Here is a 27,929-nt window from a genome sequence, read left to right as displayed (position 1 = left end):
TGGGTATTCCAAGTGTTCTTAATTTCACCAGCATAATTTAGTGCAGGAAGGGAGTCATTTTACTGCTCCAATGAAACTCCAGAAATCATCCAGTGTTCTACTGGTACAGTCCTACGCCAGTTCTTTTTTTAAATAAGTTTTATTTGAGTTATCCTAAAAAACAACAAACTACAAACAACATCCATCATCAAAAACATCGAGCCCGCTGGGTTAGCCCCCACACCCTTCTTTTTCCATTTATAATAACTTTAAAAACATATTTAAATCTATGCAAAGTCCCATTTCTCTAGCCAATAATAAAAAGAGTCCCAAGTTTGATAGAAGTCAGTATCTTCCTTCTCCTTCAATGATAAAGTCAATCTGTCTATTTCTGCACAGTCCAGGATTTTTTTTTTTAGAATCAATTCATCGATGGGTAGTTCTTCACTTTTCCAGTATTGAGCGAATACAGTCATTGCCACAGTGATTACGTGTAAAATTGAATACATTTCTTGTTTACTAATATCCTCCAGTATAATGCCTAATTAAAAAAAAAACTTCAGGTTTAAAAGCTAAGGATTTTTATAACATTTCCACAGGCCATTTATGTATTTTAATCCAATACTTTTTCACATTATCACAAATCCACCACATATAGTAAAAGTACCCAATTTATGTTTATACTTCCAACATCCATTTATCATATTTGGAAACATCTTAGCTAATCTATTTGGCAACAGATACCATCTATAAAACATTTTGTACAAATTTTCTTTATACAAAGTTGCTAATATTACCTTGATATTTATCTCCTCCAGCTTATGCCACTTTCTAATTCAATATTATATCCAAAATTTTGTGCCCACGTTATCATAGTTTCCTTAATCTATTCGTCTTCCATTTTCCTGTCAAGTTTATACAATTTTATCTTTAATTTCCCCCACCCACATGAATGATTTTCTAATATAGTGACTTAAAAAAGAACCATGTGACTTAGCCTTCTCATACCACATATAAACGTGCCAGCCCATTTGCAAATCATTCCCTTTAAAAGACAAAATTCTCTTATTTCTTCTTTACACCTCTACCTCTTCTCTCTTCCTCTGTTTTCAGTATCTGTACTTCTTGTTGTAAATCAGTGTCCACTTCCAGTGCCTGTACTTCTTGTTGTAAGTCAGAATGATATGTTGTTAGTTCCATTGGTTCAACATCTATTCCTCCTTCTTTTGAGGCACCCGGTTCTTCCTCTTGAAGCATACTTCTAAATTTTTCATAAAACTCTTGTGCCTTAAAAGTCGAGTCCAATTTATATCTTGTAAAGTGCCAGGTGAAAAATATTCCTTCTGTCATTCGCCACCTAAGCATAATCTCTCTCAAATAGTTTGGTATCTTCTTCATCTCTAGTATAACAAGCGAATCCCATAGTGACTTGTGTGTTTGCTTTATTAATTGTGTCTCTTTATCTATGGTTTCAAGTTTCTCATGCGCTTGTTGTATTTTTTGCACATTCTGTTCAGTTTTAAGTCGAATGTCCACCAATTGGGTTGATACCTCCTTAACAGAATTATCTAGTTTGTCAAGACGTTCTCTTTGTTCAGTTTAAATGCTTTTTCGTGTTGACATCACCTCTTGGTATACTTGCAAAGCTGTTAAGGATGTCTCTATCACCGAAAGCATCATTTGTAGCTCTTTTTAATATTTTTCAACATCTGCCGCTTTAGGCTGATGAGTAGGACTCTGAGCAGCTGATGTAGGAGCCGAAGAGGAGGAAGAATATATTTTTTCATGATGATAATAGGTTTTTTTTTTTTTTGTTTTTGCCAAAAATTACAACACAACAACAGAGAAATAAAGAGGGAGGGGGGAGTAGAAACTTGCTATAAATCCAATAACCGCAGGGTGGCAGCAAAGGGCTATTTTTGTCTTTAAATGACATCACAAATTCTTGGCATGAGGATTATTTTAAGAAGGATCCAAAAATGGCCGATCAAAGGAAGCTTTATCTTCTATCACTCATTCCACAGTAATTATTTATTCTAATTCTTCGCCCTTGGGGAGGTTAGGAAAAAAAAGGTCTTTTTCTCTAGCCTCAAACTTTCCAAAAGAGCCTCAGTTCCTCTCCCCCAGATCAGTCGCCACTTGAAACTCCACGGGGGGAGAAATTCCTCCCTCCGTCGAAGGGCTTATCTTTTCTTCTTTCTGCGAATTAGTAACTGCTGCGGTTCTTTCACGGGTAGTATTGAGAAAAAAAAAAATAGAAATGCTCACCCAGGAGGCCCGATGAACTTCTAGATATTATTCTAATGCTATTATATCCGGTCGTCTCTGGCTTGCAGGGAGCTGCTCTCTCCCCTGTGTTGTTTGATTGAGATAAGCCTGAATTTCTCCCAGTAAATGTGGAGCTGCCACCCCGCACTAATTAGAAGAATGCTCGGGCAAACTAATCCCTGCCCCGACAGGGCTTGGATGAGCCTCACGGTCATACTGGCGTGATAACGGGAGCCCCCACTCTTCACAGTCGTCTCGCCACGATGCCAACTGGAAGTCTCAGTCCTACACCAGTTTAATAGTGCTTTCTCGTATGTGTTCCCCAGCGACTGGCATACAACCTCTGGTACTGGAGGTACCATATAACTATCAAGGCTAGTGGTCATTTATTGCCTCCAAGTAATAAAGCAATAAAATGTAAAAACATAAACTACGTGGATACAGTACCATTGACTAAAATCAGCCTAGAAAGAGTTGGCATGCCTCTCAAACTTGTGCTACAAATCAAGGCCTTAACTCTTTTCTGAAGGGCAATCTGAACTTTGCTCCTCGGACATCATCGCTGAGGGCGTGAATCGGTGGAGATACCAGTGGTGCTGCGAGTAACAATCAGTTTTCACAAATGTGTCTTTATGTCTGTATACTTGTCTACAGAGAGGCCACCCAGGGGCTGTTATTGTTAGCTCCAGTGTTAACTTGTGTTCTTGCTAGGATGTGGATCTCCATGTGAGATATGTATGGCAGCAGTTGGAAGGGTGATTATCAACAAGGAAAGGGAACTCTGAGGGAAGAGAGGGATGGTTCTGTTGGTTGTTTGGCCTAACATTGTAAGCTCCAAACTGGCTGTAGGGATCAGTAGTGTAAATTTGTCAATACACCTTTCCTGTTAATCTTGGTAGTTGTTTTTATTTCCTTCCAGGTCGTCAAAGCCACATCCCCTCTGGGGGATCCAAGGGTTACGTATCACCTAGAAGAAGGACAAGTTCCAGAGACAAACATGCCTGTCCATTTTTATCTCAAGCCAAACAGAGCAGACGGGTCTGCTTCACTTCTTGTGGCCGAACCCCTTGACTTTGAGACCACCACGTTTTTCATGCTGAGCATCAAGGCTCAGAATGTAGCAACAGTTCCCTTGGCCTCCTTTGCCACAGTCTATGTTAATATAACAGGTCAGTTGCCTTTGTGTTGAACATTTCCTGACTGCATGATGGATTTGGGAATAAGTGAAATGAGATGAGACGGCATTCAAGGGACAGGATTATGCAGATAATCAAGGCCCGCCAGTTTCTTCCCCAGGCTCCAACCCCAGCAAAGGAAAATGTCTGAGATCTGTGCTAGCAAAGCAAGCTGAGAAATACGCCCTCCCTCCTGAGCTAATGGGGCCGAGGGGAGAGGCTGAGGCTCAGCAATAGGGCATATATCATGCATGCAGAAGTTCCCAAGCTCAGTCCTCAGTGTCTCCAAAGGGAGCTGGGGCGGACCGTGGTGGTACAGCCAGTTGCAGGAAAGCCCTGTTTGTTGAATGGGCAGTGTCCCTGGAAACTTGGCCCCAACCCTCACCCTTAGCCTTATGTGAGCATGGCTCCGTTAAATTAAGACTGATCCTGACACGGTGGCCTGGGTGTGGCTAAATATGCCTTTTGTTTAACAGATGTGAATGATAATGTCCCATTCTTCACGTCTTCTACCTATGAAGTTTCTGTCCCCGAAGGAACAGGAATTGGTACCTCTCTTCTGCAAGTTCTAGCTACTGATTCAGACTCTGATCTCCATGGAGAGGTTCGTCTTTATTTCTACCACCTTAAAACAAGCAAACAAGCAGATGCCTATGAGTTAGAAAATGTTAAACACGATGCTAGAAACCAGACTGCCACAAATTGGTGCCCTGCAGTGCCTGTCATCCCCCAGACTGCGAAAAGATACCATACAATCATAGAACAGTAAAGTTGGAAGAGGCCAGAAGGTCATCAGGTCCAACTCTCTGCTCAGTGCAGGACTCCAAATTAAACCATCCCTCTCAGCTGGCTGTCCAGTTTCATCTTGAATGCCTCTAGCAGGAGCACCCACAACTTCCCCAGGTTATTGTTTCCATTGATGTACTGCTCTCACAGTGAGGAAATTCTTCCTGGCCTAGTCTGGTTTCTTTTAACTTAAGTCTGTTATTCTGTCCTGCACTCTGGAATGGACAGGAAAAGATCTTGTCTTTCCTCTTTGTGACAGTCTTTCAGGTATTTCTAGAGTGCTCTCATATCACCCCTCAAACTTCTCTTCTTGAGGTTGAACATGCCTAGTTCTCTCAGTCTTTCCTCATAGGCTTTGCCTCCAGTCCCTGACTCATCCTTGTTGCCCTCCTCTGTTTCCTTTCTAGCTTTTTGCACCCTTTTAAAACTTATGTGTCCAGAAGTGGACACGGTTCTCTAGGTTAGATCTAACTAGTGCTGAGTACAAGGTCATGAGTACTTCACATGTTTTGGAAGTGATACTTCTGTTAATGCCACCCAAAATACATTTGTCCTTTTTGCAGCTGCATCTCATTGTGGGCTCATATTTAGCTTGTGATCTACAACAACCCCCAAATCTTTCTCATTTGCAGTATTGTTGAGCCAAGAGTTCCCCATTTTGTAGCGATGCATTTGGTAAAGAGCTCTACCAAAGGAGAGCTCTTCTTATGTGCTGAGATTTTGGAGATCAGCTGCCAGTGTACACAACATTGGGCTAGACACAACCTTTCCTAATCTGGTGCCTTCCAGATGTTTCAGACTGTTCCTCAGCACCCGTGTGCCTGCTGACCAACCTGAATAGCATGGCTTGAAGAAGGTCTCTTTTTACATTTGCTTGAACATCTGGAGGGTAGGGAGGAGCTTCTGACAGAGCAGGGCTCCTGGTCATGTGGAGGGTTCTACTGGTGTTATCCTAACTTTGTTGCACAAAGGTTAAGGTCAGGCACAAGGGGGGAAGCATGGACCTTGAGGGGAGGGTTTGCATGTATTCAATCCCCAACACAATCTTTTAGGTTGAACAGACTGCAGAGATTTGTGTCTTTGCTTCTCTTTCCTCTTCTTTAAATGTGATCACCTGTTTCTGGGTGGTTATGAAAGTGCATTACAGAAGGATTATAAAGCACAATCCTCCCTTGGAATATTCCTCAACCGCAGGTTCACTACTCTATACTGAAGAACCCCAGTGACGACTTCCAGTACTTTGCCATTGACCCCAGGTTGGGAGTCATTTCTACCCAAGCATGCTTTGACAGAGAGAAGAGAGGATCTTACTTGATTGAAGTTCAATCTCAGGATTCTTCTGAATCGGCCAGGCCTGGCATATATGGGCAGCCTAATACAGGTAATTTCACCTGGGAAATAGACAGACAGAAAGACAGGGCAGATGACTAGCAATACCTGTGCTGGTCTATAATCATAATAAATTGATCAAGGTAAGAAGATAAAGGGCTAACACACTGACCAGCAAAACCTTGAAATAAGCCAAATTCAGGAGTTTAAATTATTTGTGTGATGAAAGCAAGCAGGGATGGGTGTGCCAGCTATTCCTTCATCATCATCTTTATCAACCTTCACAACTTAAGAGGCAAATTTCTGCAAAGGGAAGCCTTTTTATTTTTTGGTTGGCAGTTGTAGGCTTTATATGAAATCTAGAACCCTGCCTGATCTTCCAGGTTTCTAGATTACATGGGGAGGAACTTGCACAAAGAATGCTCCCCCAGTTTGCCTTGAACTTGTGGTCAGCAACTGGGGTAAGGCAGAACTAGTGACATTTCCTCTGTTCCCCCTTCTGGTACGAAGGCTATTAATGACTCAGAATCTACTACAGAGGAGTGGAATGTTTTTCAAACTCAATTTCAGAAAAGCTTTGGCCACCTTCCAGTTTGTCCAAAGGGAAAAGGGTTGAGGACAAAGGCAAAGAGCACAGGACCAAATGCCAGCATATTTTCACATAAAATTCATAGTGCCAGTAATTAAACCTTAGAAAAAGCATTTCAATATTTTATAAAAGGCAGGGAAAGCTCCACAAAATCTGGGAAACCACTAAATGATCAGTAGTTGAGGGAAAGGGGCATGCCCATCCGAGGAACCCTGTATGGGCTAGATTTGGTTCCTTGTGCCTGAGTTTCTGCAGCCCTAATCTACTGATAAATTTCCAAAAACAAAGCCATGCCTTGAGATGTCAAATCAAACATTTGTCACAAGTTTAATGAAGTCCGCCATTCTCAGAAAGAACCCCAGAGCAGGGTGTTTTCTCTTGCTGTTCTCAGCAAAGTTTCTCTGTGCCTGGGTTCAAGGTTTAAATGCAGGGTAAGGGAAACTCTTAAATCTAATTAAAGAGAGCTTCAAATTATATGTCTATTCTGATTTGCCTAGAAGCAAATAATGGATGATTTATGTTTTAGATACAGCCTATGTGAGGATTTTTATCAGTGACATAAACGACAATGCTCCCGCTTTCCCACATTCGGTGTATGAAATTAATATAGCGGAAGACAAGGATGTTGGGTACGTTCTTTTGACAGCAACTGCAAATGATAAAGATGAAGGTATGAAAATGCAAGTTATTTTCATGTGCTGCTCATTTCTTGACAGAAGCAACACCTCTGATTTGGAAGTGGTGATGAGAATGTTGACAGTGACTGGCTAGCGACTACCCTGTATCAAAAGAAACCTTTCCCCTCTCTGGTATAAAAGTGGATTTCTAGAATATGGGATTTTGCAATAACGACAACCATTGCATAAAGTTTGTGAAATAAATTTATTCAGAAACCAACATTATTCAGACAATGCTGAAAATGTTGTAAAGTGCATGAAGAGCTTCAGCTATTGGGCAGTATCAAAATGAAATAATTATAAATAAATATTTTGTAATATTCAAGGAGATGCTTTCGCCTCAGAATCCATCTCATGAGCTCTGATAGGAGCTGCTTCAGAAATGTACCATTCTCTGAGGCAGAAGCTTAGCAAGTTTCATGTTGCAAAACGTCAGATATCTCCTACCTTGACTCTAATGGGAACATTTACAAATGTACAACTTTATTAATAACTATTTTGGAGAATTGGATGAAATCTGCAGGCATAGTAGCCATTTCTGAGAATTTTGCCAAATGCATGAACAGGTTAGGAAAGTATGAATAAAAATCAGTATTTGAGAAATGAAAAAACATCCTATTGTTTTCTGTTCAATTTGTTCCTGAGCACTTATATTTGTGAAATTAGGAGGCTTCATTCACCCATAAACAGTTTCACTGCCTGCAAATGTAATCCAAATGTGTCTAAATGTTAAAATGGTGCTTGTCATCTGTTCATTTTCCCTAAGTCAGTGCCCAAAGGACTTCTGTTTGGTGAAAAGGATAATACTGTGGCAACCAGGTTTGTTTCCCGTTTTTAGGCTCTAATGCCAAGCTAAGGTATCAGGTCACTTCAGGAAATGAGCAAGGAGACTTTTATGTGGAACCTGAAACAGGAAGCATCTTGATCAGCCAAGGCCTTGACTATGAACGAGAGCAGCATTATGAACTCCAGCTGGTAGCCTCTGATGGGAAATGGGAGAACCATACCCTTGTTATCATCCATGTCCTCAACAAGAATGACGAAGCGCCTGTCTTCTCCCAGGATGAGTACCACGGCAGTGTCCTGGAGGAGCTTGCTGATCTGCCCGTGGTTGTTTTACAGGTAAGCCATATGCATCCAGCCTTAAATCATTTCCTTTATTGCTATTATCACACTGGTTTATGAATCACACCCTCTGGTTAACAACCCTACAGGATGATCTACAGCAGAGCTTCAGTAAAACTAAGTGAAAACCTCTGCATCATAGAAAAACAAGCAAACAAATGAAGCTTTGCACTGCGTTATTACTGTTTTGTTTATGATTATATGCACTGAGTGCCATTTTTCTTGGTGGAAAGACAGGTTACAAATCAATCAGACAAATAAAAAAATAAAATCAATAAAGATGCTTTCCAACAAAGAGATCCTAGTACTACCAATTGAGAAGCGCAGCAACCCTCATCCGCCTTTTTTCTTCTTAAGGGATTTTTCACTGTAAGAAAAACAAAAACAGAAGAACAAAGGAGGGGAATGAGTGGGAAATGGTGACATCTGGAGACCAATAAAATTCTGTGAATGAAGTAGAGCGATGATGTGATAAAGGCCTCATCTGGGGGCAGCCAGTTCAAAACAGCATCCGTCAGTAGATTAAAATGGATCTTCAACTAGCTCGCAGCCCATCTTACTCTTACTGGAAGTTCACCAGAGAGTTGATTCCTTGGGCCTCTCCAGAAAGGGAGTTTTAGTGCTTGGGCCCTTTTGTAAGGCTCAGTCAACCTTTGTGCTTCTTTTCAGGTTTCGGCAACAGACCCTGATGAGGAAGCTGACCAGAGTGCCCTTCACTACTCATTGCACGGGCAAGGTGCCCAAAGCAAGTTTAGCATTGATGAGCGCACAGGGGAGATTACTGCAAATGAAAAACTGGACCGAGAGAAACAATCCGTTTGGCGCTTCCTGGTCCTCGCTACTGATGAGGATGGCGAGGGTCTGACTGGCTTTGCAGACGTCATTGTAGAAGTGGCAGATGTAAACGACAACCCGCCTCTTTTCCTTTGTACCTCGGATAGTTGCTTTATAGGGCAGATTCCTGAAAACTCCCCTGCTGACTCCACAATCATGGGGATGTTGGCAGTAGACCTAGATGACCCCAGAGCTGGGAGGAATGCTGTGCTCACTTACAGCATTATTCGCAATGTCCAAAATGAGATTAACCTCGACTTGTTCTCAATTAATCCAGTTACTGGCACCATCTACACTGTGTTGGGATCCTTGGATAGGGAGACAGAAGACAAGTACCTCGTGGTAGTTGAAGCAAAGGATGGAGGAGGTCTTAGGGGAACCGGGACTGCCACTATTTTGGTGACTGACATCAATGACCATCCTCCAACCTTTACACAAAAGATTTATACAGCCTTTGTCTCAGAGGGCGTGGGCCTCAACACTGAGGTTGCTGAGGTATTGGCCACGGATAGAGATGAAGGAGAAAATGCTGTGGTGACTTTCAGCATCCTGGATGGAGATGATGATCAGAAATTCTACATTGAGACAGACAGAGATGATAAGCGTGGTGTGATACGACTAAGGAAACAGATTGACTTTGAGAAGCCCCATGAAAGGGTGTTTAACTTGACAGTGAAAGCTGAGGATCTGGACTACTCTAGCACAGCTCACTGTGTCATCTATGTGGAGGACTCCAATGACCACGCCCCTCTGTTTTATCCACAGTTCTATGAAGTGGCTGGTCTGGCTGAAGATGTCCCCCGTGGTACTAAAGTTGTTCAGGTTATTGCTGTTGATTTAGATTCTGGGCTGAATGGGAGGTTCTCTTTTCACCTGCTCAATAGGTCCGACCCAAATGGGAGGTTCTCTGTGATGAACGATGGCTGGGTCATAGTGGCAGGACTGCTGGACTTTGAGGCTGTGGCACAGTACCAGCTTGTGGTCATCGCTACTGATATGGGTCACCCTGCCCTGAGCAGCAGTGCTACTGTCCTCGTGACTCTCCAAGATGTCAATGATAATGGACCAGAGTTTGATGCTCACTACACCCCAGTGGTTTGGGAAAACACACCTTCCCCTCAAGTTATCTGGATGAATGATACCTCAACATTGCTGTTCGCGAAAGACCGAGATAGCCCGGCAAACGGAGCACCGTTCTCCTTTCATTTACTGAGTGACTTTGGCAGCATGACTTACTTTAATTTGCAAGATTTCAACAACGGAAGTGCAATGCTGACTGCGTTGCATACCTTCGATCGGGAGGTGCACAAAGCATTTTTGCTGCAGATTCTGATTGTTGACAGTGGGAACCCTCCCATGAGCTCAACCAACACGTTGACAGTTAATATTGGGGACCGAAATGACCACCCTCATGCTGCTGGCTTCATGGAGTGCCTCATCTACAGTTACAATGGTAAGCTGATCACAACGAAGCTGGTTTGCTTGCTTCCACTGCCTGATACTAGGCCAGAAAAAGTGTTCCCTTGGCTCCAGATTTGGATGTCTTGGGTACAGAGCCTGCTTAGCCTGGACGGCAGTGTGTCAAGTCACAGGAGTTACTTTTTCCCCTGTTATATCTTCTTACATATCCCCAGTGGCATGATAGTATTTGCAGGATATTTGGAAACTGAATATTACATGTGAATATAATGACAAAATGCACAGTGAGGCTGTAGACATGCAGGATGCTGTCTCATGTTTAAGGAAATAACTTTTTTTTTCCTTTTTAGGTATCTTACCCACGACAGTACTAGGTCAGATCAGTGCCCCGGATAATGATGACTGGGATCACAAGACGTATCACTTTGAAGGGCAAGCACCCAGGTAAATTTTCTGTTCATGTGTTTTTCAAAAGCCATTCCCTTAAAGCATCAGAAACAAGAATTTGTTCTAAGAATTAATGCAGTACAGTATGCTCTGGCCACACAAACCACATTCTCTCTTACTGTTTCTCACCTGCTTTCTCTACTGCAAGTTCTCCTGAGAAAGATTATACTCCAGTCCTCATGGGCTAGCTTCCTAATTCAGCAGAAATTAAATGTCTGGATTATTACAAAGTTTTCTTGAACATCAAATGATCAAAAGAGGAATTCATAAGAGCTGTGACTGCAAAATAGGCTTTTGTTGGGACTTGGTATATCAGCTTTATCATGATATTAGTTAAACACTGTGTGCTTTGCAAGGCAGCCTGTAGGAAAAGTGCTCCTATAGTTGCAAAATGAGTGGAAGGGCCACCTATGGCTGCTTTTTTGCAATGTATCCATTAATAAATAAAACCAGGTCAATAGTGACACACAAACTACCATCTTATTCAAGTTTCATACCCCAGTGGGATTTCGGATGCCTTGACTGTGCTGTTTCTTTGGGGTAAAGGCAGCAAGTTTGCTTTATTTTGGTTCAATAGAAAGTGAACAGGCAAGAGGTAAAGGCAAATCCAATGCCATCAGCCAAAACAACCATAAAAATTGTTTGGCCACAGTTTGACTCAGATGTTAATTATTTCTTTCCTGCAGGTATTTTATCCTCAACGATAACTCTGGCTTACTAAGTATAAAGGAAGGAACTCCTCCGGGGACGTACGACATAAGAGTAAAGGTTACAGATGGCATCTGGCCTGATGTGGTCTCTACTGTAAAGGTGGTTGTAAAGGAACTCAAAGAAGACACTGCTCACAATGCAGGGTCCATCCGAATAAGAGGTAAAAGATTAATGCTACATTCTGAATACCAGTAAATACTCAGCAGTCCCAAGAATGCCCACCAGGTTCCACAGTTTTTATTTGTTATATTTATATCCTACCTTTTTCCCTCCAAGGAAGCCTAAGTAACTTACGTACTCTTCCTCTGCCTCCTGTACATTTTATCTTCACAACAATCCTTTGAGGTAGGTTCAGCTGAGCACCAGTGACTGGTCCAAAGTCACCCAGTGAGCCTCATGACTGACTATGGCCCAGAATCCACACATACACACCCAAGTCCCAGACCCACATTCTGACCACTGCCCCGTCCTGGCTCTTAGCTGGGTCCTCAGCAACTCCTGATTAGTCATACTAAGGCTGTGGTCATGGCATGCCACCACTTAGTTGATTTCCTGGTTAAAGACTGTTGATCATGGCTAAACATGTCCAGAAATCTGTGTGATCCAGAAAACAGAAAGTGAGTGCTCACTGCCAGCATTTTTTTTCCATTTAGGTTGGCTTGTTCACACACTCAGCTGTCTGGGGTACAGGAGGGTCAGGGCTGTAGCTTGCCAGTGGCTGAGAATCCTGGGGATTGTAGTCCAAAACTCCTGACAGGTCCTGGGTTGGGAAATGATGCCATATGAAGTACCAAGGAGGTAGCCCTGAATCCATGTTTTAGTGTGCATGTTAATATTTCTGTTGGGCCAGTTCCTAAGAACTTTTGGAGGTAAATGTCTTGCCTTTAAAGGTGTCCAAGGCTCTTTCTTTATTTGAATCTCCCATCTCTAAAAATAAAAAAGGGGGGAGTGGGGGAGGTCTTGCTGACACATCAAAAAGTGACCTGCTTGCTCTCAGCAATCTGGCAGCATTCTTGGTAGAGTGTGTCCGATTGGAACATCAGAGCCAACGTGAGGGAAGTTTCTTACTTCTGTTGTGGATCTATTACATGTTTCCACCATCAGGACTTCAGCTGTGGATTTGAAGGGGTATAGTGGGGTGGGGAACATGAGCCCTCCAAATGCTGTTGGACTACAGCTTCCATCAGTCCTACTCAGGATAGCAATGGGCTGTAACGGAATAATAACTGTAGTTCAGCAGTGTCCAGAGGGACACACATTCCTCATCCCTGCTAAAAGGATTTGGTCATCCATTTTAGCCCCTGTGCTTTCAGCGTTCTACCACAATATTGGGGGAATTCTACCATTGTTGGCAGCACATAATTTGTTCTGTTGCCACTGTGAGGCTTCCATCAGATCCCAGAGCTCCCTCAGCAAGTGGATTTCATGCACAGGATTGTGTCCTAAAAGCTCTTATTCTAATTGCATGTGGACACAATTATCCCAAATGCAAATGTGTGTGTATATGTATGTATGTATCTATCTTGAACCATGCTCAGGCTTTCTTTTCCATGTTCAATTAAGAATTGGGGAAAGGAAGCACTCTCGTCCCATCCCTTGTCACTCTATACTCATGAAGGGCGACACTCTCCTAAACAGGGGAGGCTCCCTGTGTGAGCAAGAGTCTAATTTTCCAGCATCCTGGATGACAGAAAGTGCCACCATGGAGAGAGGAGGCTCCTCTGTTCAGACCGCCAGCCTTCATGAGCACAGAGAGACAGAAAGGTGCAAGGACAGGGCTGGGCTAGAACATGCTTCTCTTGTCTTGGTTGTACGTGGAAAGAAATGCCAAAATGGGCACCCATCCATCCATCCATCCAATATTTTACAGATATCACTGCCGAAGATTTTATATATCAGTCTTCTGAGAGTGAAAGTAAATACAGTCAAATGAAGAAGCTCTTTTCAGAAATCATACCAGCCCAACTTGAAAACGTCCACATATTCAGTGTCTTGAACAGTCCAGGGGACACACAGGGAACAGATGTGTGGTTTGCAATCCATGGATCACCCTACTACAAAGCTGAGAAGCTGAATGGCAATGTTGCTGTATCGAAAGCACGGGTATGCATTTTTCCGCTCACAAAATCCTAGGTAACATTTTTAATATGTCTGTAATGAAAAAAAGTATCAGAATCCTTGTTGATTTGCCTCTTTATTCCTCATGTTACAGTTTAAACTTTAGGATTTTTCAAAATGTCTGGGTGGCCACTCTCTTTGCTTCAACCCTCACTCCATGCAACACCCTTCTTACACTTTCACGCTATTATAAGTAGTCTGCTTGGGTTAGGGACAACTGTTTCAAACTGAAGCTGTTTCATTTATGATTGCATTCCTTGAGTTCAACAACTCCTGCAATGAAGACAAAAAGGTATTGCTCATGAAGGTCCCCATAGCTCTCCATCTGATCTTGCAGGCTAGATGTTTTGCGAATTGTTTCGGCTCCTTAAAAAGCAACAACTGTATCTTACCCACAGCTGGAAGCCATCTTGAACATCAACATCACTCAGATTGGCATAGATGAGTGTATGACTGCAAACTGCTCCCATGGCCCTGGATGCATCAGCAGAACTGAATTCAGCCCTCTTCCCACAATCACTACTTCTGGAAATGTTTTGCTGGCCTCCATTACGGTACTGAATACTGCCCAGTGCATTTGTGAAGCACGGGAGAGGAAGCACCATTCCTGCTCTTCCTATCGTATAAATCCATGTTTTAATGGCGGTACCTGTATGGACACTGACCTAGGTTACAGGTTAGTAAAATGATTCATGATTGATTTTTTTATTTTTAAGGTATACATAGCCTTTATAATAAAATACCCCAAAATGGTTTATATAAATTCAGGTATGAAAACAAATATAGGGGTAGATTGCAAGAGTTTGCGTCTGGTCGCATGTTTCACTTTTAAGCTGAGAGAGGGCCCAGTGTGGGAGAGCTGTTGTAGTGTTGTTGTCAATATGCTACACCAGCTCCACTAAGCATAGGTTGTGTAAACATGCGGTATTTTCTGCATTCCTGGTTAGTTTAGCTTTTCTTCCTTTAAGAGGAATCTGCAGGGTCTTGTGTTGAATGAGGGTCATTACAGGAAACAAATGCATGTTTTTAAAGATGTCTCAATGCTGCAGTAGAACCCTGATGAACTACTGCATCTCTTTTGTATATCCATACCAGCAAGCCTATCTTTCAAAACAGGCATCTTTCTCAAATTCCAGTTTTAAAATACATGAAATAAAATTTGTCATATTCTTCCAGACCATTAGATGGCAGTGCTGGGCTTAAAAAAATGAAATACCTATTGTCTTAGTTTAATATAATTAATTTAATTCTTTAATTCATTTAATCCCCCATGATTTATCATTTGACCTAACTATTTAACTCACTCATTGCAAAGTGCTTGTTAAATATGAATAGTAGTGAATGCTGCTATTGTTTTAAAGATGCTGTTTCCTTAAAAGTACTTTGGATTCTTGGACTAATCTGCCCTAGCATTTTAAAGCAGTACTCTAACATCTGGCACATGATCTGCTTCCAGCATGTTGTTCTGATGATCAGTATTCCAGATTTTCCCATATTAGTTTTAGGATGACTTTTTTGGTGCTTGCACTCTGTGTGCTACAAGTCATGTGTGTTCTGATTTAGTACTATTACAATTTACCTGTGTAGGTGGATTTAACGCTGCAGAACTTGGCTTGCAACATTTTCCCCCTCCCTCACTCATGTCATTCTACTGTAGTCATTCCCTATTTTTTCTTCACAGAGATTTCTGTGTGATTTATTGGCAGGATATCTAAGATATTTTTGTATATGTTATGCTGGGTTTTGTTTTTTTTTACTCTGCATCTACACAGTTTTGTAGCTATTACCTACTATATGATTACCTTTGCAATTACTGCACAGCTGCAAATGTGTGCCTGCAGTTAGTGGACTCAGAAACGAACTGCAGCTCTTCTAGGAGCTTGATCCTGTGGCCACCAGACAATGTCTAGACAACCAACGAGAATTCAGTCTCAGTTCTGGCCTGGGAAACTTGCTCTGAGGTCAGACCAGATCTCTGAGATTGAGGTGTTCCCCTCATTCCCTTTTCATCTGGCTTGGAAAGAACTGCACTGGCTGTGACTTGACAATCACAAAAGCATCCTCAGAGGTGGAGTTCGGAGTTTTGATTGTGGTCATCGTGGTGGTGCCTCAGCCTTCTCCTCAGCTGCAGGGAAAAACACTTCAATGAACACAATCAACGATGTTGCCCTGGAGTATTTCACAGGTGGGAGAAAAGCATAGGCAACTTTTGCCTGCAATCCTCTGAGTCTGGAGGGATACAGGCAACCTGACTGGCTATCACTGCCTTTCCCCTGAAACTGCAGGGCTGTGCTGTGCTTTGTGCTTATGCTGTGAACATAAACAATAAAATAAACATCACCCTTCAAATTCCACCCGTGTCTCCCACAATTACATTATACAGTGAGTGAGGCACTTGACGTTGGTATAAATAAAGCAGATACGGTGCTGTATTCATTACCAGCATGTGCCCCAGAGCAGTGATTTTGTTTCCAAAATAAAAAATAAAAAATGGCCAAGTTGTGCATCACAAACAAAAGGTCCTCCAGTGCAGACCCTGCCTTTGTTTTGACCAGTGTTATCTATAATTTCTTTGGTACTTCTTAGTGTACAGTGAACTCACCAATTTCTTATTTGTGGTTATGTTATTCTCTTTATAAATAGCCAAATTGAGAACACTGAACAGGTTTCCATTATTCAAACTGAAATGTTTGTACATATTTGCTATGTAATATGGTAGATATAATTATTTCTTGTTTCTGCCATCCAATTTGTTTCCTTGAGCTCAGGGTAGCATATATGATGTCTTCCCCATGCCAATTTTTATCCTCACAACAGCATGGTAGGGGAAGAAATCATATACATAGCCTTACGCTCATGGAACCATGGTGGAAGGTTGGCTGAGAGAGAGTGGCTGGCCCAAGAATAATCAGTAAGCAGAAGAGGGATTTGAACATGGATCTCCTCCATCATAAGTTGACCAAGGACAGAGGATGTGTGGCCCGCCAGCTGTTGTTGGACTACAAATCCTGTCATCCTTCACCACTGCGTAGGGCTGACGGGAGTTGCATTCCAACAACAGCTGGAGGCCGCACATTCCCCGTTCCTGGAATACATCCTGTGGACTCACATTTGCATGGAAGAGCGAGTGACACGATGCCTCCGCTTACTTCTACAGCTGCAAGTGCCCTGTGGCCTTTCATGGGCCTGAATGCCAGCAGACACAGCACACCTTCAGAGGACATGGATATGCCTGGTTCCCGCCCATCAAGCCATGCTTTCAGAGCCGCATCTCCTTGGAGTTCATTACGGATGTGACTGATGGCCTTCTACTGTACAATGGGCCAGTGGTCCATGTGAAGCCTGGGGAACTGGAAGACTTTATTGCACTAGGTTAAATACTTCAGCTTCTTTTTCTAGTGTGCGTACATGGCACTAAGCTGTTGTTTCCAGGCAGTCTTGGATCCAGGATCTTGATGGCACTTTGGAAGGACAGTCTCAGTGGGTCCAACTTCTCACTACCATTGGCCCCAGCTGCTAATGCTCCTCATGCTCCCCGCCCCCAGTATTGCTACTAAATACTAGCTTGACAAGCAGTGGCACTTTGGCGCTTACTGCTCTTGTCTGGGCCAGAATGAGAGGCAGGCAAACCATCAGGTTGGAATGGAGAAGAGAAGGAGTGAGCCCTGAGGGCCCCCTCTGGTCAATGGGCCTTTGCATGGCCCTGAGCCCTTGACAGCTTTCAGCCATGCCTACCTGTGACACTGGCCCTGCTCCAGGAACAATAGGATTGTGTCTTGAACAGGCATTACCTGGTGAAACGGAAATATGCTAAACTCAACCCTCACAGCATAAAGAACCAAACAGCCACGTTATGGGTTTTGCAGGGCTTTTGAATGTTCCCACTCACCATGCAACCAGTCAGCAACACACGCTCTGATGCAAAATATTGCAAGCAGTTTTGAAAACTTAGGGAAATTTCACAAATAATTTTGATGTGTTTATCAGCCCAGGTAAACTGGGAGAGTTCTAATTTCTATATTAGAAAGAAAGGTATAGAGTTCTTTCTTGATACCTCATATGTCTTCCTCTGTCTTCTAGTATAAATCCAGATTTAGACTGAATGTTGAAAAAATAAGTGAAGTTAATGCTAGCTATTAGCTTGTACAATAAGTGCTTATTAACAATGCTCAAGCCAAGAAAAAAAATCTTACTTTTGTCAAGAAGGAAAACTGATACGTTTTTGCTTTGTTTTGTTTTGTTTTGTTTAACAGAGCTTTCAGAAGGTGTTCCATCATTAACTTTAAACCATGGTTCAGGTGCACTGTTCTTGCGGCTGTCAGAGAAAGTCAACGTAGCTGATCGTCACTGGCATAACATAAAAATAATAAATGATGGAAAGGCAAGTGAAAAATGTTCACACAAATTATTCTTTGATTTTGGCATCTACGATTATTTTAAGGAAAGCCTTTAATTATGTTACAGTTTCCTATATTGAAATTACATCTGTGCATGAACTAGGAACCAAACTAGATGAGACAGCAGGAAATGTTTGGATATCATGGGCGTGCCTGTATTTTTCCTGGGGAATGGCATGAGGAAGAGGAATGGCATGAGGAAACTCTTCCACAATCCAGAGTTCTCACTTCCAACCAGAGTCAATATAAATCTATTTTCTACTTTAGAAAGTACAGCTAATCTTGGACCACTGTGTGAATGTCTCACTTACAAATGACAACAGCATCCTGGAGAAAGTGTCAAAGGTGGATCAATCTGCCTGCAAAGTTTCTTCTGAAACTCCAGGAAATGAAAGGTAAAAAGTTAGAATTACGTACTTTAATTGGCAAATTAATCAACTAAGGTCTGGTTGAGTAAGCAATGAAGGACCAGTTTTAATTGGTGAATTAAGTATATTTATTAGGCTATAAACCATGTGCGTTAGTGACTTTGTTTAACTTTCATTCTGTGTCAATGTGAAACCTAGCAGTAGTTACAAAATGGGTCATTTTTTTACCCCAAACAAAAGCACTTCAGGCAATGCAAATGCAGTATACACAGGCCTTTGTACTGGCTAAATGTTTGCTCTCAAGAAGCTTCAGTTAGCCTAAAATGACTCTAGATAACAGTTGGCTTCTGTCTTATTAAAAAGATTGAACTTTGATAAGAAGCTGTTTTTAATCTCTGGTTGTGGGGGGGTAGGAGTCTGTTACCCTATTCAGACCTAATGCTGAAGCAATAGCTAATATCAGCTGGGGGAAAGAGGCAGAGGCTGATGGAGTTTGCAAGCCCATAGAGTGCTATATTACCAAACCATGATGCAGTGATTGGATGGTACCTTAAGCAAAATAATGATCAACAGCTTTCTCTGTTAAATCATATGCCATGTTAAATGTCCGCATTTCAGAGAAAGCATTCTTAAATTGGTTGACAGACTAACTGGTTAAAAGGCTATCCCCCACCCATCCCATCAAAGGGTAGCTTAGTTTGCAGGTTTATTATTTATTTGCTTTCCACCTCTCTACATTATCTTGCTATTGGTAGATTTCTCAATGTCTACCAGCCTCTCCAACTGGGTGGTGTTAAGAAGGCCCAGCCATACCATACGTCACAGAAGCATTTCAGAGGGTTTATTGGCTGCATCCGGAATCTTGTCATCGACAGCCAGGTAAGAGATTCTGCACTCTTCTCCACCTCTGCTAAATCTAATAGCAGCTGCGTACCTGAGGCAGTATCCGATGCTGTCACTGTGGCCCCATTGGTGTGTCATTGGTGTTTGCTCAGCAAAGGGGGAAAGCAGTGATTTGCCACCGCCGTTTTCTTGGCATAGCAGGTGCTAGCGAAATGGTGCTAGCGCTGACAGCATTGGTTACTACCCTGTGAGTGGTTTCTGCTTATCTCTTCCCCATAGCTGTACAATCTCGAGCACCCTGCAGAGTCCTTAAACAGTGCACCAGGTTGCTCTCTGACTGACGGATTGTGCCAGAAAGCCAGACAACCCTCCTGCGGCATCCATGGCAAATGCATCAGCGACTGGGGGTCTTTTAATTGTGACTGTTTCTCTGGCTACACAGGATCAAGATGTGACAAAGGTACAGCTTGTGTTCATCCCATCCTCCTATCCGAACACAAATTCTGCAGTTGGTATTATGCATAAACAGTGACCGTGCGTGTGTGTGTGTGTGTGTTTAGACCTGTATAATTTGTTTTGCTTCCATGATACAGTTTTTAAAGAAACTAGAATGTTTAGATAAAAAGGCTGCTGAGGACTGGCTACATATTGTCATGGTTCCTTTTTTAACAAAAACAAAATGAAAGCTAATATTCTTGGTGCAGACTTTGTAAGCCATCCAGAGACTTTTAGTAATGGGACAGGATATAAAAACTTTAATTAAAATGAATAAAATAAATAACACTGATATAGGTCAGTGATGGGCAGGTTCTCATGTAGGCAAGCCTTGGTCCTGGATTAGCAAGGCTCTCCCGTCCTGTCCCGTCCCTTCCCTGGTTTTTTTTTTTTTTTTTTTGGTCTGGACAGCCATCCATTTTGTGGGACAACCATGCAATTCTAAGACTTCCTTATGGTAACAAAAAAACATGTCAAATCACCATTCTAAGGACCAGAGAGAGAGAAGCCTGAATGTTGACACTGTATGATTTTTGCATGTTTTCACATTTAGTTCTTCCAGAGTGGACATTTGGAAAGGATAGTTGGATTCATTATGAACTGAAAACTGTGTTTAACACCTACATCACACATGCACATCTTGCAGTACGGACCAGAATGTCCTATAGTACCCTTCTCAGTATGGCATCTTCAGATGGAAGTGGATACATTAGAGTGGAGGTAAATAATACATAAACTTTGGTCTCCTATGGCTGTGCATCTCTCAATATCAGAGAATCAAACCTGAAACTTGAACCTTCCTTTCCCCAGAACTACTCTTTGTCTCTGAAGTGCAACAAGACTTGAGCATGAATTGGAGCAGAAGTGGGAGGTTTGGCAGGGGGTGGGGGGATTAGGGTACCAAAAATAGAGTTTAACCAAACAGCAAAGCACCTGCTTTGGAATATCAGCAGTTTCTCCAGATTCACAGCAAGCCTATAAAATAAAACCAATGATCTAGGAGGATTCATATATGTTAGGTTCATACAGACATCTTTACTCTGCCTGCTTTAAGGTGTGCACCTGGAAGTGTTAGGCAGGAATTGAACTAGAGGCCTAATATACTTTTGTGACATGCGGTAGTTTTCATGGCTGTCAAGAGCATTGGGGCTAATGATGTTGCACTATCATAAACCAACAGTAGTACAATCCCATCATTATCATCATCATCAATTATGGTAATAGACTAGCAAAAGCCATTGTGGGCCAGCATAACAGATTAATGGTTTTCCATTACCTCAATTAATGGTTTTCCATTACCTCAATTAAAATAACAATTTAAAATGAATTAAAAGACAAAGAGGCAAGTAACAGACACTAAAAATTGAGATAAGCTAGGTTGTATAACTAAAACACATAATGCCACAGCATGTACAAAATGGTAATACTAATTTTTTAAATTTGCTGCAGCTTAAATGTATAAAACATATAGATTTATAACTAAATAACATAAGATTTTCTTAACCTGAGTATTGCCATACAGAAACTGGCAGAGTACAACATCATTAGTGCATGCTTGATAAAGGGAAAAACATGAATTGGTCACCCAAATGTGGCTGTGATTTTCCTCTTTTGTTTGGCAAATGGCTAATTATGTCAGTTTATGCTAGTATTGGTTTATGATAACACTGAGACAGCACTGGATTTTGCCCAGGAGTGTGGTCAACATACCAGTTATGACATGGGAAGGCTGAACCTGGGGCACGTATGTGAAACTATACAGGAAAAGTGACACAAGATATTGGGTGTATATCAAATTGTCTTTTCGAGTGCAGGGCAATGGGAACATCTTGTAAATGTTTATGCATTTTATAAAGTATATGCTCGGAATAGGAATTAATCTGTGAACCCAACAGCAGGGTAGAAAAGAAGACATAACATTCCTAGATTACAATAATACTAAGAAAGTAGAGAAACAGATTAAATATGTCCCATTCAAATAAATAGGTATGAACACAATTCTTGATAAAGAGGAAATGGGTTTACAGTGCACCTACAGGAGGAAGAAAAGGGAACGCAGGACACTGCTGCTGTGAAAATGGTTGAAAATGATCACTATAAATAATTAGCCTCATATATAAATATTCTTGTATGAACTAGAACTGAACCAGTTACTGATTTTTATTGATTTGGAGTCAATCCAGAGTAATTTTCATTGCTGCTGAACCTGCACTAGAACTGAACCAAGAATTGTAATGTCTTGATACCTTGAGTACAATTTTTTTTTTCATTTCTCAGTTAAATGGGATGGCAAATCCCTCTAAAACAATCTTCTAATTGCTGACACATTTTAACTGTTTAAAGGTTGAAAAGGTTGTTTAAAGGTTGAAAAGAAGCAGAGTGGTATGCTCCTGTTCCAAGTTTTAGTTAAATACATTCTGTAATATTCTGTTATTACAATTAAATTCCCTAATGTCTGTCTCCATACAGGTCTTTGGTGGACATTTCGGTGTGAGTTTTAATTTGGGAGAAAAGGATTACAATCTCCAGTTAAACACTGTGCGCGTAGACAATGGCCAGTGGGCTGAACTAACTTTAGAGAGATACCACAATGAATTTACCTTGCGTATTGACTATGGCGGAGGGGATCATGAGGTGTCGACTATCCTGGGATCACATGGACAGTTTGAAATGGATCTGGCAAGCATCATGCTAGGAAACCACCTCACTAACTATTCAGACAGTGATTTCCAAGGTATGTGGTGAACCAGAAGGGCTATGAAAAGGAAAAATGGAAAAGGAATGAACACTGTTAGTCTCTGTGGAGCTACTAATCATGTGCTCAGGACCAGCTCCCAAGTACACAAAGCTGGGCATTTGCCAAGACCCAAAGACCAAAAGGAAGTCCCCCACCTTAACCGTGTTACCATTTCCAGATGGCACAGAGCATCCAAGATCAAGAGCAACCCAGCAGAATTCTCAGAGAGCATGCCTGCTCTGTGAACAGGGCCCCGAGTCCCCAAATCCTGGAACCAGCCCCAGTGGTAGCTAGAATGCTGTCCAGTGCACAGATGGACGTGCTGTGGAATCCTGTGTGCTTTGACTTGTAAACTAACCAGAGAACTTCAGTTAAAGGGTAGTATAGAAATGCAGTCATCCTACACTGAGCCCAACTGTTTCTCCATAGCATTCTAAGTCCTCTGGTCTTTTCTAGCCACACTGCCTCAAATCCTTTTTCCAGATGCTCTAAATCAAATGTAGGATCTGAAATACATGCAGACCACGTGCTCTGGCTCTGAACTGTGGCTCTTTTCAATACTGTATCAATTCAATGCAGTCGTTAATAGCCTGGTTAGTGAAGTAACCAGCATTGTACCACTGCTGCTGGTTCCCCAATGACTGAATGTCCTTCAAGATGGTGCACTGGGGAGCAGGTCTTGTTACTGTTTTGTCTTCATCCATGTCTCTGCCATAGAATAGCAGTGTACAATGCCTCATCTGGCAAAGTGGCCGTTCCCTACATAGCTGCAACAGTACAGTGTTCCTGCGCTAGAGTGACTTCTACAGTCCCCTTACATTAGAGCAATTTGATTCCACCAGTTAGGATGTTACTGTGGGGCTTCTGGACCACCTCCTGACTGCTCTTTGAAGGAAGCTCAGCTGGTATCAATGTCCCTTTTGTCTCCTGTCTTCTGCAGGCTGCATGAGGGATGTCTGGCTGAATGGCCAGCCTCTTCTTGTGGATGGCAAGAGTACTGAATACAGCTTCATCGTGGAGCAACAAGGCATCACCATAGGCTGCCATTCCAGCTCTTGCAGCAGTCAGCCCTGTTACAGTCCTTTCCATTGCATCGACCTATGGAGGAAGTACGAGTGCAGGTATACGCTTGTGTTGCCTTTCTTCTATAAAAGGAAGTGTTCCTTCTTTGCTTTAAACCTAACCAGTTCATAAAGGTTGTATATCTTGAATATAGCTCATTGTAACTGCTGCACTTTTGCATAATATGAATTTCCTTCAATGCCAGGATCAGAAAAATGCAGCTTTTAATTATGGGCATGCTGCTCAAGTATTCCTATTTTCTGAAAGGAGAGAAGCTGCTGGGCCCCCTACCACATGAAGCTGTCTTTTTTATTACCAATGCTATCTGGGAAGGTAGCAATCCTGACACAACTACAGCCTGATACCTTGGATTCCCTGCAGTTAGAGATCAGTTTGCTTTTCTTGCTAAGACCTGGGACTGTCTAGCTTTTGGGATATTTGTTCTTGAAAATGTTTCATGCAGCCGTTCTAGATTCTGTTACACATTTAAAAAAATCCAAGCTGGATCATAAGAAAAATCCCAGTATTGGGTGCCAGGCAGTATCTTTATTAGGACCACCTAAAAATATACAAAATTATGATAAACATTCAGGATCTCCTGCTGAATCTCTTCAGCAGGCATGATGTTACAAAGGGGACTGGGAAAGCAAGGGGAAAACTGATGATGTTTAAGTCATGAAGTCAGGATCATAAGATGGGGTAGAAGAGGTACAGACTTAAATGAATTAAGTTCCACTTCTTAAGCCTTTAAGGCTGCTGAGACATGCTGGGAGTTGTAACACATTTTCTGTCTAAACAGGCAGAGGTTTCCACTCTGACAGGTGTCAACACAGGTTAACCCTTTTTTTCCATCACTTCTGCTCCCCACCCTTTGTAACTTCTTACCTGATGAAGTGATCTGGAGTTCTCAAAAGCTTGTCCAATTTTGTATTTGGTCTTAATAAAGAAATGGCCTGCATGTGGAATCCTAAGTCTGTGACATCCATGGTTCTTGAGGGCATCAAAATCAATATACAATCTGTTCCACAACAGAGAAAGCATCAGCTTAAGGTGACTAGACAGAGTAGCACCACCTCTGGACCATCATCAAGTTTTCTCCTTTACCTTGTGAGAAGCATAGGACAGTTTCAGTCCCTCTGGGGCTTCCACTCATCACTTAATGTCCATCATCATTCCAGGAGCGCTTCAGAAAAGACAAAGACAGAAGAGGCAGTGAATCCAGCCCTTTGGTACTGCCCAGAGCACCAGTTGTTTTTCCATTGTTTCATTGACAAGTTCTGCTCACTCATATTAAAGATCTGTGGCTCCCAAATTGGAGCTTTTCTACACAAGGCATTTATTGTACACTAGTGCTTTCTTACTCATGGTTGTTTATGGACTCTTAGAGGACATTGTGATCCTCCAGTTATGCGTCTATTTTTTCAAAGCACCCCCCCTTTCCTTAAGAATGGAGAAAATGGAGCATTACTTCTGAAGCATTGTTTCTACTGGCATTTGTGCTATTCTGCTATAGCGCAGTGCAACCTAGAGGTTGCATAGCAGAAAATCAGGAAAGGAGAAACTGTGTAAAGCTCTGATCTCAATTCTGCAATGAATTGAAAATATACATAATGGTTGGCATGCTTGTTTAGAAAAGGATGTTAGATGCCCATGAAACTGGGTGCCTGTGAAACTGGTCTGAGGAAGGATTTCAAATCTTACAGAGCATACCAAGCAGCAGCTAGATTGGGTTGATTCAACATGCAGCATCAGCACCCAAGGCCTTGTTCAGCGGCCCTCTTGCTGCTTGGAGTGCCCCATCCTGGATCCCTGTGGTGGTACGGGCATGATTGTGGTGAGCTCTTGCTCTTGCAAGACTCCTGGTCCATCTTGCTCTCTTCCTGGGCTCAGGATGAGAGCAGGTTGGACTGGCAGCCTCACAAGAGCTCACCCTAGCATTCGCCGTGCCGCTTCAGCTGACGAGTGCACAGGCGCTCAGCTTTGTCAGCTCAAGCACAAGAGGCTCAGCACACCCATTCCAAGAAGGAAGGAGGGGCCAGGGCAGTTTCTTTGAACTCGCAGCAAAAAGCCAACTCTGAGACCTCACATCAGTTTTCTCCCTCATTTAATGGTTAAATATTTTGTGTATATTAATTAAATATTTCCAACACTTTAATGTATAATAAGGAAATGCATTTCATTGTGTGGCTCCCAGGTTCCATGCTGAAGTCCTCATGCAGCCCTCGAGGTATGAAAAGTTGGACCACCCTGAGCTAGATATTCGCATTTGCTTTATTAAAAGGGTGGGCTTCTTCCCCCAGGTGTCCAGCTGGCAAAGTGGAAGTGACTGACAACCTCACAGGCCTTAAACAGTGCACATCATCACCCTGCGGACACTGGAACTGTAGAAATGGAGGCACCTGCGTGGCCCAGTCTCGGGACAAATATGTTTGCCAGTGCCCTGAAGGCTATAAAGGAAAATGGTGTGAAGTCAGCCCTATGAAAGCAGGAAGACCAGTGGGACTCAGCTCCGGTTCCATCTTGGCTATTAGCATGTGCCTGCTTGTTTTTCTAGGTAGGGACAATTGACCTCTCATGTTATCCTGATACTGAAAGGGCGAGGAATGTCTTTTGCCTTGAGAGCCAAATTCCCTTTTGGAAAAGATTTGGGGGACTGCATTCCTGAGTGGGTGAGGTAAAGGCAAAAGTGGGCAGGAACAAAGGGAAGGGGTCAAGCATGTTTTATACAGAGTGTAACTAGTCCTAAAGAGGAACATTTTGACTTTTTAGGATGTGGGGAACTGCCCAAAAGCCAGGAAACCAGCAAATTAGCAAACAGTTGGTGGTTGGAGGAAGAGGGTTGGAGGCAGGGGAGGAAGCACTGCCATTTTGGTTGCCCCAGAGGACTGGAGTCGGCCCATGGGCCTGAGGTCCTGCACCCCTCCAACAGTGCATGTCATGTTATTGAAATGAGGACGTGGGCAGCCGTCGTCTGAGTTACTGCACTGATTAACTACTATTTTAGCATAGGTAAACCCATGAAGATGTGGCTACATCTCTTCTTTTGCCTTCTCATACTTCCTTCTTGCCCACAACTCTTCAGTAGCTCCTGGATTAGGTTGGCCTGCACACTAGGAGAAATGGAAATGTATCCACAGTGTGTGAGTATATGAGGCAGGCCTGGCACCAGCTTGGGGCAGCTCCTCAGGGACCACTTTCAGTGCCCAGCCAAGACAGAGCAGCTCGGTGCAGGAGCCAGCTTCCCACAATTCTGCAGCGCAGTGCTATGCCGGAGGTAGTGTGGAAACCAAAACAGCAGCTAGTAGATGCCAGTGCCAATGCTGATGCATCACTTTAGTTGCCAGCTGCTGCCACCCACCAAGCCTGCTCTGAGGTACTCACACAGGAGGGGTGAAGGAGCCCCAGACCTGGAGTTAGCCTTCCCATACAGGATGCTGCTGCATGGTTGCTCCATTCAGCTGTGTTTCAGTCCCTGAGGGGCCATTTGGGCCAGTGACAAAGGTGGGAAAGAACCATTTGCGTAGCAACCATGGGACCGCTACTCATAACACACAGGCCGACTTTTTTCTCCTAAGAGCACAGTGTGGTTTGCTACATACCTGTCTCATCCAGGTAACTGTCAGGGTGGGATGCTTTGGTTTTAGCAGAAGATGAGTGATATGCCTTTAGACAATTCTCTGGATTGGGACACCAGGAGTTAAATTATTGATTTTTATTAAATTTATACTTCAAATGATTTTTAGGGTAAAAAGTTCCTCTCCTGTGTTTGAGGGTTTAAAAAACCCCCTCTCAAGTGTGCAATGTGACAAGAAATTGAGTCCATCATCTCACTTAACCCTCCTAGTAGCTGTGCTACTTATAAGAGTCGGTAGAGCATCAGTTCCAACAAACATGCTCAATTTCCTCCCCTCTCCACCAAACATTTGCACTGAATGAGGCATCCGTGGCACTGAGGAGACAGAGTCGCTGACTATGCGGAAAGAATCTTTGCCTGCACAGTGCAGAATCAAACATGACTGAGCAGCAATACTCTCCCACCCCTGCACTCTATGCCTGCCCTCCCAGTATGTGCTCTGGAGGATCCCCCAGCTCCCTGGAGTAGATTTTGAGGGTGCCTGGGGACAGAGGGGGAACTGCCCCCTCCCTGTTCCTTTTTACAGCAGCAGGTCCATCAGCTGCATGAGTTAACTGTTTTCCACTCACTGGGGGTATTTTTCAGGCATTCAACTAAATGGTGGGATCCCTCTCCCACTGCATGTATCTTGAGATTTCTTTTAAGCAGTGGCATTCAAGCTGGGGTCCAGAGCCAACTGCATGATACAGGACCAATGGCATGGACTGGGCTCCTGCCACCTGGTGTGCTGGATGAAGTTCGGAAAATGTCTGAATAGCTTCCTCACAAGTTTAGCTTTGTACTTAGGACTGTGAAAATGGATACAAAACTAAACATAATTTTAAATGAATTGTTGAGTGCCTTGAATGAAACTAAAAGCCTCCCTCCAAAAGTACACATATCTCAGAAAAGTAATGACTCAAACAATTAATAATACCACTTTAATCTTCATTAAAA

At 42.6% G+C, this 27,929-nt stretch overlaps 1 protein-coding gene across 1 annotated transcript in view; it reads left to right on the top strand.

The window, feature by feature from the left end:
- LOC123020504 (neural-cadherin-like) overlaps nucleotides 1-27,929 on the top strand; it is a 53,758-nt gene that overhangs the window by 24,382 nt on the left and 1,447 nt on the right. The window contains exons 13-31 of the mRNA XM_044424324.1: nucleotides 3,167-3,416; nucleotides 3,899-4,026; nucleotides 5,403-5,589; nucleotides 6,653-6,796; nucleotides 7,642-7,925; nucleotides 8,598-10,215; nucleotides 10,532-10,625; nucleotides 11,315-11,499; nucleotides 13,210-13,442; nucleotides 13,856-14,133; nucleotides 16,615-16,829; nucleotides 17,711-17,838; nucleotides 18,122-18,249; nucleotides 18,978-19,101; nucleotides 19,345-19,525; nucleotides 20,114-20,280; nucleotides 22,030-22,294; nucleotides 23,238-23,418; nucleotides 25,660-25,913. Coding sequence (XP_044280259.1) covers nucleotides 3,167-3,416; nucleotides 3,899-4,026; nucleotides 5,403-5,589; nucleotides 6,653-6,796; nucleotides 7,642-7,925; nucleotides 8,598-10,215; nucleotides 10,532-10,625; nucleotides 11,315-11,499; nucleotides 13,210-13,442; nucleotides 13,856-14,133; nucleotides 16,615-16,829; nucleotides 17,711-17,838; nucleotides 18,122-18,249; nucleotides 18,978-19,101; nucleotides 19,345-19,525; nucleotides 20,114-20,280; nucleotides 22,030-22,294; nucleotides 23,238-23,418; nucleotides 25,660-25,913 — 5,044 coding nt within the window. The remainder of the gene's footprint in view (nucleotides 1-3,166; nucleotides 3,417-3,898; nucleotides 4,027-5,402; nucleotides 5,590-6,652; nucleotides 6,797-7,641; nucleotides 7,926-8,597; nucleotides 10,216-10,531; nucleotides 10,626-11,314; nucleotides 11,500-13,209; nucleotides 13,443-13,855; nucleotides 14,134-16,614; nucleotides 16,830-17,710; nucleotides 17,839-18,121; nucleotides 18,250-18,977; nucleotides 19,102-19,344; nucleotides 19,526-20,113; nucleotides 20,281-22,029; nucleotides 22,295-23,237; nucleotides 23,419-25,659; nucleotides 25,914-27,929) is intronic.

Source organism: Varanus komodoensis, unplaced genomic scaffold, assembly GCF_004798865.1.
Source record: "Varanus komodoensis strain SLA01 unplaced genomic scaffold, ASM479886v1 scaffold14_1, whole genome shotgun sequence".
Taxonomy (NCBI): domain Eukaryota; kingdom Metazoa; phylum Chordata; class Lepidosauria; order Squamata; family Varanidae; genus Varanus; species Varanus komodoensis.
The sequence above is the reverse complement of the archived record's forward strand: the minus strand, read 5'-3'. Positions and strand labels throughout refer to the sequence as shown.